The 10,590-nt window shown below is 37.6% G+C and overlaps 1 protein-coding gene across 1 annotated transcript; it reads right to left on the bottom strand.

The window, feature by feature from the left end:
- Positions 1-8,320: 8,320 nt before the first annotated feature.
- Positions 8,321-10,483, bottom strand: LOC106330263. Its single transcript, XM_013768765.1, has 3 exons — positions 10,333-10,483; positions 9,238-10,215; positions 8,321-9,144 (listed from the first exon to the last, which is right to left on the bottom strand). Exons 1-3 carry the CDS (start codon positions 10,481-10,483, stop codon positions 8,321-8,323), a joined length of 1,953 nt encoding a protein of 650 aa, XP_013624219.1.
- Positions 10,484-10,590: the final 107 nt, after the last annotated feature.

The raw sequence follows: 10,590 nt of genomic DNA, 5'->3' as shown, positions 1-10,590 counted from the left end.
GACGAATCATCAGTGGAGAAGAACCACCATTGCAAGATGAACAGTTAAATGAATTAGAGGAACCTAAACAAGAAACTGATGACATCCTTCTCATTGATCCGCATAATCATGAGTACGAAGATCTTACCGACGATGCCACGACCGAAGCTGTTGATGACGAGTTTAATGAAAATGATGATGATGTTTCTAGTGATGGCGAGAAGTCGATGTATCCGATTGATGTATTTGTTTTTAATAAGATTTATTTCAGACTTAATGCATGTGATTTGATGGATTTAATCATGAAAAACTATTTATATAATTTGATTTTGTGTAAGGTAATGGGAGGTTGTATTATAAATAAGAGATTGAGATTATAAGTTAAGGAATTGTAGGTTTAGAATTTGGGGTTTGGAATGGAAAGAATAGATTGAGGTTAAAGGGAAGATGGGTTTGAGGTTTGGAATATATGAAGTAGAAGATAAGGAAGATGGAGTTTGGGGGTTCAGATTTTAGGGATTTAAACATAATCCTCGTAATTTCCTCATAAAATAACGACGAAATAACGCCGAAATTAAAAAATAAAGAACGCGGGACTCGTTAATTCCACGTAAGCAGAAATCGTCGTAAAGACCTCGTAACCGGAAAACACGGGCCTTGTTATTTCCTCGTAAATGAAAAAGCGGGGCTCGCTAATTCCTCGTAAATGAACGACCAATTAGGGACTACCGTTGTAATATTTGAAAAAAGAAGAGAAGAAAGATACTGGAATCACATGTGGGAAGAAACAAGGCGAAACCTACGTAAGTCCAGCCTTGTCTCCGCCCACATGCGTTCCAGTATTTTCTTCTCCTTCTTTTTTTTTCAAATTTTTCTAATCTGAGAAGCAATCTGGTGAGTTATTATCTCTGATTTGAGAAGCAAATTGGTGAGTTTATCTTTAATTTGAGAAGCAAACTGGTGAGTATTTATAGGAAATTTCGAAATGTTTTACGACCAATTAGCTTCGGGGTTTGGGGTTTCGGATTTTAGGGATTTAAACATAATCCTTGCTATTTCCTCGTAAACTAACGAGGAGCTTACGACGAATCCTAAAAAATAAAGAACGCGGGACTCGTTAATTCTACGTAAGCACAATTCGTCGTAAAGACCTCGTAATAGAAAAACGCGGGCCTCGCTAATTCCTCGTAAATAAAAACACGGGTCTCGCTAATTCCTCATAAAGAAAAACACGGGCCTCGCTAGTTCCTCGTAACTTTACGAGGAAATTACGACGATTACTTATTTCTTATATATACATGCGAGCTTCTCACTTCCATTTCGTCTCCACTTCCTCTCTATTTCGTAGCAATGGTACGTTCTCTCTCTATTTCCTCTCTAATTTGATTAGTTTAGGGTAGATTTGGTGGTTAGTGTAGGGAATTTAGATAGGTTTACTGATTTTATATTAATTAGTGTTGATTAGGTGGTTAATATAGGGAATTTAGCTAGATTTATTGAATTTGTTAATTACTGTTGATGTTAATTTTAAAATTTAAATTTTTTTTCCAGACGGTTCGAAAGAACAAACTTACTCCCCATTACAGAGAGATGTTCAGTGAGTCTGGTAGTCGTTTAGACCCGTCTTCTTTAGCTCCCGGTTCTTCTTCAGATCCTGGTTCTTCGGGTCCGGAGACTGTCCCGGAGACTCAGCCTTCTCAGAGAGTCTCTCGGTCGCCTTCTTCTAGTGCACCATCGGTTCCTCATGTGTCTCCTCTGATGGCTCCTCCGACGATGCCTCCTCCTGTGCCTCCTCCGATGGCTCCTCTGATGCCCGCCGAGATTCATCCCGATTTGATGGTGCCTCCGAGTACTCCTTACTCGCAGCACACTGTCGAGGACCTTCTCGGTGATGTTAAGAGTTTTCAAGGCTCCTAAGACAAATGTTGTAGTATAAATGATTGTCGAACCAGTTCTGAGGGATATCAAAGCACCGAGAATGTAAGTACTTACTTAATCTAAGTGCAACCGATGATTTAAAGGGTTTTCTAAACTAATGATTAACGATAAATGAAATGACTTTCTTTACTAAGGAAAAAGAGAACTCATGGGCATAGGGATTAGACCTTGGGTGATCAAGTTTCGAACTAAGGATGGCAAACGATCAATCAAACTATCAACCTTAAGCCTAGACACAATTCTAAGCAAGCTCTATGTCTAGATGAATGCTCATTTGCTAACATATCTCAAACATCAAATGTCTTTGGTTGAATAATATGAAAGCAATCATTACTAACAAGTCTATTAGCTATCTTAGCATCTTTAACAACAAATGTCTTTTGCAAAGTATACTAAGAGTCTAGGAGAGTTGTCTCAGACATTTCATCGAACACCTTTCGGGTGGGAAATGCCTATCGATCAACTTTTGAGTGGCCAACTCAGAAGATGCATTATGAATACTCTACTAGCAAGGAACAAGAATGATCTACACTAAAACATCCTAGAACTAACCTAATCACCCTTAATCTCCCTAACCCATGAATTCAAAAAGTGATTACTCACTAATCTCCATGATTCCTCTTAAACCCATATTGGATTTCAGATTAATCATGTAGAGAAATAGATAAGAAATCAACAAGAACACAAGATGAAAGCAATGAAATCTGAATCAAAAGAAGTTTTACTAGTTATTCTCCAGAAAAAAGATCTCGTCTCTGGTGGCTACAAAAGGTACTTAAAACATAGGTTTCGAAAAGTAAAAACGTGCATAATGAAATGACCAAAAGGCCCTTGAGAAAACATGAATTCGGCCAAACAAATAGACGTGGAGCAACCTCGGCACGTCGCTGCGAGAGGTCGCTTCCGGGTCGTTTCTTCGCGAGCGACCTGGCTGTGTCGCTCTGAAGACGTCGCTGTGGTGAGGTCGCTCTAGGAGCTGGAGCGACTTCGCCTTGTCACTCTAGGAGGTCGCTCCGAAGCGAATAGGGCGAGCGAGTTCATGGCGCCGCTCCGGTAAGACGCTCTGGCTGGAGCGACTTGAGATAGTCGCTCTGGGAAAGTGGCTCCAGGCAGTGCTCGTCCAAAGATCACTCTAATTACCTCCTTTGAGCTTCAAATGCACCCAAATGTCTCTAGGAACTCCATGTGGTACTCTAATACCTAATAGAGACATATGTATGTAAAATGCAACCTAGACATGGCTAAATCCTAATCTATATGATGAAAATGCACATGAATAAATGGATAAAATAATGTGAATATGCAAGATATTAACCGGTCAGCCAGGCAGAGAAGGTTTACCAGTCATAGACCCTGACCGACCAGACGGAACTTTGTGGTATGGTACATTAATTATTATTTTTTTTAATTCTTTTAAAATTCTTTTATAACATTAATAAATAATTTATACTTTAAATTTGTTTTTTTCGGGTTTGGGGTTAACGGATGTCTTGCATCGGACGTAACTGACACGATCAAAGGTTACTTCCCCATGGCACATCCGAACTGGAAAAAGACGCCGATCTACGTCAGAAAGACGTGGTTCAAAATTTACGCTGTAAGTTACTATTAATTAATTATATATACTTTAATTTTTTTCATGATTTATATATATATATTTTTTAAAAACTAATTACTAATTTAATTTTTTTATAGCAAAAATATCATTGGTCCATGGGGATCAATAAGAGGGTGAGGAAAGCGTTTTACGTGAAGGCGAAAGTTCGCTTGTTGGACACGGTCTCCAACTGGAAGGGTGACTGGATCGTGAAAGGGTATGAGCGTGGCAAACCCGCTGAGCTCACCACGGATGTGTGACATGGCCTCATCCGTTATTGGCGGGATCCTGACGCCATTAGAATCGCCCAGTCTTGCTCTGCCTCCGCTCACCACCCTCATCCGTTATTGGCGGGATCCTGACGCCATTAGAATCGCCCAGTCTTGCTCTGCCTCCCGAAACACGGTAGATGATCACGGCCACGGGCCGATGCTTCACTCTACAGGCCAAAAATTCCACGCCGGTGTCCGTTTGGAAATAAAAATTAAATATTTTATTTAATTATTTTTAATATATATATATATATATATATATATATATTCTAACTTTCTTAAATGTTTTTTAGGCCAAAGAGACGGGACAACTCCCGTCTCTTTAGCAACTTTAAGAGAGGATCCACAAGAACAAGGTGGGTAAATTTCTAGATGACAAGTCCGAGCAAATATTCAACGACTTGATTGCTCGGGTTGATGACCGCCAGATCCAGCTGACCTAGCAGTCCACCGACGGATTCCCCGTCACCTTATCCACACTTGAAGTGGATAGGGTTTACGAGGAGGTAAATTTTTTAAAATTTTAATTTTTTTTATTATTCATTTAATTTAACTTTAAATTTTTACTAACAATATCTATCTTTTGTTTTTAAGGTTGTCCCTAAGAAAAAAGACATAGTTGGGGATTGGTTCCGTCAACGATGTTCCGAGAGCGACATCGTCTTATGGTCAGAGACGGGATGAGGAAGTCACTGAGCTGCGTAACGAGTTGGCCTCGACAAAATCTTGTATGGGTGAAGTCGAGGGCTTCTTGGACGTTATAGCGGCCACAAATCCGGAATGAGAGTCCATGTTGAGGAACATGCGACAACAACATTCCATTCCAGGCGAGTCATCCGACACACATAACGAGGCAGATGTTGCGAGGAGGAGCCAGGAATTCTACCAGGCGATGAAGGACCCTTAGTTCTTTTTTTTTTTTTTGTTGTATTATAAATTCAAAACTTATTTATATATAAAATATTTTCGTAATGATTTTTATTTTAAATTATAATTTTACTAATAAATTAAATAATTTTAATTATTTTTTTAATTATATTTTTAAATTCTGTAAAATAAATAAACGAAGTAAATTCGTAACTAAATTACGACTTATTTACGTGGAAAGTTTACGAGGAAATGACGAGGAAGGTTAAACGAGTATTTTACGGGGAAATACTTTCGAGGTATTTACGTGAATTTTACGAGGAAATACTTTCGAAATATTTACGTGTAATTTACGAGGAACTCTTTTCGAGGTATTTACGAGGAAATATAGCGACCTCCTTACGTGGAATAATTACATGGTCTTTACGACGAAATGATATACTTCGTCTTTACGACGAAATGTTTTCCTCGCTAAGTTACGACAAATTGGCGAGGAAATATGTGTTACGACGAACGAGTAACGACGAAACGTGTTTCCTCGCTAATTCCTCATAAAGCCTCTTTTACGACGAACTCACGAGGAATACCGCCGTTGTTAATCTCATGTTTTCTTGTAGTGATCATTTGATTACTCAATCTCAAACACATTTAGTTTAAAGTTTTCTCTGGATAAATGGCTGAAAGATTAATGGACTCTCGTGACATAGATAGCCAAATAAATTCAATTAAACCATTTCACATATAGCACAAGCTGAGATGTTACAATTACCATTCTTACATAACTCAACATCTTCGCTGTGTCTCAGGAACGTAAACTATGTTAGTGTAAGCCCATATAAGACCCTTTACTCATTTTGTTTCGGTTCTTATACCACTTGTAATGCTTTGACCGCTTGCTAATGGGTTTTTCCATGTCCGCTCACTCGGTTTGTGGATCATATTATGTATGATAGACTGTATGTTAATTTCTGGAGGCTCAAAAGATTTGTTTACTAATTATGTAATCACCATATAATATTTTCATGTGTTTTGATCTCATTCACGTAATATCACGGATAGATCATTCATCATTTAACTACTCAAACTCAAACACGCTTAAACATTGAAATCTTCTCTAAACAAATAACCAAAAACAAATGTATCTTGATGTTATAAATACTTAAAAAAATTCTCTTAAACTATTTTACATATAATACATACCACAATGTTAATATACAATATAAAGAATATTGAAAGTGAGAGAACTTTTGAACTTGAAATCCAGTTATAGTTACTACTTTTCAGAGTAATCAGAATACTTAACGTTAACCTTCACATCCACAACTAAATACAATTTGATTATATAAAGATCTTGTTATTGACAAAAGAATCAAGTTATCAATAAAATTTATCTAATACATCATAGTTTCAAGTCCTATATTAAACACTGAAAATTATTAACAAAACATTGAAACGATAGTCTAAATTTGAATATGAAATTTGTATACTTCATTTTTTATTAGTCGGAATAATCCTACACCAAAACCTAGACTAATTCCTAGCTAGGAATGTGGAAATTTCGATTGTTTTTTTGCTACTTAAGATGTCTACAAATGACTAGTCATAATTAAATCACAGATTAAACCATAATCGCCAACTAAAAGAACGAATCCTCAACCATTAATTTAACAACATGAATTGGTTAAAATCTATCTAACAACAAAAACTTTGAAGGAGTGGAGTGTGCAAGTGAGAGTGTGTTGACGAAGGGTCAGTGCTCGTGCGGACGCGCGCGGATCATATTTCTGATTAATTTTTCTAATATTATAAAAGTTACAAGTTAATGGAGGATATGAATAATATGAAATAGGTGACAAAAAAAGAGAGAATAAGATACATATGGCCAACGAAAAATAAAATAATAATAAACCTTAAATTTCTGTTATTGGAAATTAGGAACAAGTACCTAAAAAGGAAAAAAAAAAAACTGAACCAAAAGCAGAGCACATTGCAAGTGTGATCTAAATGATTGACACAAAGACACATACGATCTTTTTATCATTACAGCATAATTGTTCCTTCTCTCTCTGTCTCTTACGCTCTCAGACAAGCATCGTGACATCGAATTACAGAAGAGAGAGATTGATCATATACTCCCAACTTTATTTATTCTTCCGCCCACCAAAAACCAATCTCAAATAAAGACTTGTCTAGTACATATTGTGGGTGTAAGTGGGTTTAGAATATAAGTTTTATTATTGCTTGCTGTCTCATCTCGATTATTCTCCTTAATTCCGACCTTCACTGTAGCGTAAATTACACTATTGAATAGTATCGACAAAAATGAGAAAAATCATGCCAAAAAAAACTATTTCTTTTTTGAAACACTGCCAAAAACTATTCAATCATATTAGCATGATAAATTTCTATAACATACTCCATTTATTTAAATTTTTGTATATTTATAAGTTTTAAGGCTCTCTAATTTTAACTGGTCAGGAGATGATATGTAGAATTTAATTTTCATGTACTATTAGAAAATCAATAGACAATTTAAACTAGATTGGTGATACTTTCTCCTTTTGTACATTTTGAAAAACTATACAATTTCAAGTAATTTTTAATAAATGTAATAAATAAATTTATTTATAATTAATATATAAATAAAATTAGTATTAAATTATTTTTATTCAATATTTACATCAAAATATAAAACGATACTTCTTACAAACAAAAAGGTTAAATGGCACTTTTGGGGTAAAAATGGAAGGAATGTAACTTAACATATGAATAAGACAAAATCAGCCTTGTAATGTTTTAGAAGACTATCTTGTTCCACCGTTAGTTTTATATGATTAAAAGATTAATAGATGTTTTAATAGATTTTTAAAACTATTGATATTCTCTGGAAAGTTGTATTAAGATTGTTTGTTGGATCTACATGATGCGAAATTTTTGCTACTAAAATCATAGTAAGTAGCTATTAGCACCTAATTTAAACTAAGTACTTTATAAAGGGCACAATGTTGACTTGACTGAAGATGACTAGTTTCAAAATCGAATGTCGACACGGAAGCAGATTTTTCTTGCTGATTACTCTATTAAAGTTTCTTCTCAGCAATACAAATTCAAAAAATTCATATTATATGAAACCGGTAAATTCAGTCATCTATCACACTCTTAGATAAAGTATATGCTATTATTTTTTTATCCTCCATCACTTTCATGAATAAGTACACCCCCGATATTATGAACATTATTCCCCCCAATCCGAAAAGCTATAATCACATAAATTATTTAAACCAAATAAATCATCCGATAACGACTAATCATAATCGTAAAAGTAAAATAAAAAGACTCGAGTTTAGGTTAAATCATAGGGGACCGACTTCCGACAGAACTATGAAATAGCTAATTTCATTTACTTATCCCAAATAAACATACTGCTTTCCAATTATGAGTAGATCTCGTGGTTGAAAGTTTGGAGTGGGCACTCGGGTTTGGTTCGGGTCTATTTTTTTTGTAACACAAGAAATTTCATTAGATGGCTTGGTTAAACCGGGTCACTACAAAACGACTGAGAGCTTGTTTAGCAATAGAGTCTTCAAACTTAAGGTTTTCTCGATGGATAAAACGAAACGAAATTGAAACAAAAGCGGTAGATAAAATGCGAATATCAGAGAGGATTTCATGAATCTCCGAGAAGCTTGAATCGCCCACAATAGCTGCCACCAACTGTAGAGAGTCTGATTCGAAGATCACTGATCCAAGCTGCAGAGCAATTGCATGCTCCATCTAGTCCCTCCGCCACAAGAGACGAGATCACAAACGCAACAGGTTCGCTATGAGAGTTGATTCTCTCACCAGAGGAGTTGTAGAAACTCCACGCCACGCCTCCACTATTGAGCTCTTTCTTCCACGCCGCATCTGATCTGCAGGTAAATTCATAATTGTGTCTAATGGGCGGGTAGATCGTATTGCGAGTTGGAGGGGAGAGGGTTGATTGTGCTGATTTCCACTCCTTTGCATCGCAAATTTCCTTTACCATAGTTTCTTGAGCTGAGAATTGCCTTTTTTGGAAAATCAGGAAGTTCCTCGCCGTCCATATTGAGGAAATTATCCATGGGGCAAGAGAAGTATCAGCTAGCCCTATTGGGGGAAGAACAGTAGCCTGAAGGGCTGACTTCCAGGCCGCATCAAAGTTCACCACTTGATCACAGTTAAAGCCTCCCGAAACAGGTATTAATTCCCAAACTTTACGAGCAAATTCACAATGGAAAAATAGGTGGATGATAGTTTCAGAGCAATCGCACCTGATGCACTTAGAGTTAGGGATAATCTGTCTTGCCCTTAGAACTTCTCCCACTGGTAATGCACCATGCTTGATCTTCCAGATTAGAAGCTTTATTTTAGGCGTCATAGGGATTTTCCAAAGATCTTGTATCCAGTCTTGGTGGTGAACCTGAGGTTTAGCCAGCATAGGGTAGTTCTTTTGAAGGGCAACAAAATAGCCTGATTTAGCAGTGTACTATCCCGAGCTTTGGTTTAACCAAATTCTCTTGTCACTGCCTCCGCACTTACTGGGTTTGATCGACATGATTGTACCTTGAAGGAGAGGAAACAGGTCCTCGATCTTTTGGGAATCCCATACTCGTGTTTGTTCTCTGAAGAGATCCGCGACTTTTAAGTCCTTAGAGCTTTCAGGGGCAGGTCCTATTGGGCTACCTTTTCTATCAGCATAGAGCCACTGATCGTTCCAAACAGACACACTTTCCCCATTTCCAATGGCCCATCCTAGTTGTTCATTTATCAGGTCACGTCCAATAAGGATGCCCCTCCAGCCGTGGGAGCATGCAGATGGAGCTTTAACATGGAGAAACTCTTGGTTGTGGAAATATTTGCCAGCCAGGACGCTTGCTAGAAGGGAGGATGCTGACGAGAGGATGCGCCAACTGATCTTCGCCAAGAGGGCATCATTGAAACTTTGGATGTCTCTGAAACCCAATCCACCGTCTCTTTTCGATTTGATCATAGTATCCCAAGCCACTAAGGACATTCCACGCTTACCCTCCTTTGAGTCCCACCAGAATCGGGTTAAAGCTGATTGGATTCTTTTGCATAAGGACTGTGGTAGTTTAAAACATTGCATTGAATGGTTGGGTATTGCAGAGAGTACATCTTTGAGTAGAAACATCTTCCCGGCCATAGAGAGATGTTTTCTGGACCAGCTAGACGCCTTGTGTCTGATTCTATCTACAATAGGGGTGAATAGGTCTCTCTTTTTCCTTCCAAAGTGCTTTGGTACTCCTAAATACTTCCCCACTCCTCCCTCTTTCTCAATGCCCAAATCTGATTGTACTTTATCCTTCAGTTCTTGGGGCATTTTGTTTGAGAAAGTGACGCCAGATTTCAGCGGGTTGATGCGCTGTCCAGAAGCTTGTTCGTATAGAGACAGGATGCTAAGCAGGGTAGACACACTTCGGGGGTTTGTCTTGCAGAAGAAGAGTGTGTCATCAGCGAAGAGCAAATGGTTTATCCTAGGGCTATTAGTAGCAACTTTTATCCATTTCAGCGTCTTGTCCTCTTGGGCAAATTTACAAAGACCAGACAATACCTCGCCACAGATGATGAAGATATAGGGAGATAGATGATCTCCTTGTCTGATTACTCAGTTTCGTTTCACTCTGCCTTGCGCTGAACCATTTATCAGAAAAGAGTAGGAGACTGTCTTGATACATTGCATGATCAGGTTTGTCCAGTTTACGTGGAACCCAAGTTGAAGGAAAACAGCTTCTATAAAATCCCATTCAAGGCGGTCGTAGGCTTTACTCATGTCAGTCTTTACGGCCATTGAACAACGTACCGAGGCGTCTGAGGTTTTCAGGAAGTGTAGTACTTCATGAGATATCAGTATGTTATCGACAATAGCTCTATCTTGCACAAAGGCAGATTGATTTT

Source organism: Brassica oleracea, chromosome C3, assembly GCF_000695525.1.
Source record: "Brassica oleracea var. oleracea cultivar TO1000 chromosome C3, BOL, whole genome shotgun sequence".
Lineage (NCBI taxonomy): Eukaryota > Viridiplantae > Streptophyta > Magnoliopsida > Brassicales > Brassicaceae > Brassica > Brassica oleracea.
Note: the sequence above shows the minus strand (reverse complement) of the source record. Positions and strands in the feature narration are given on the sequence as shown.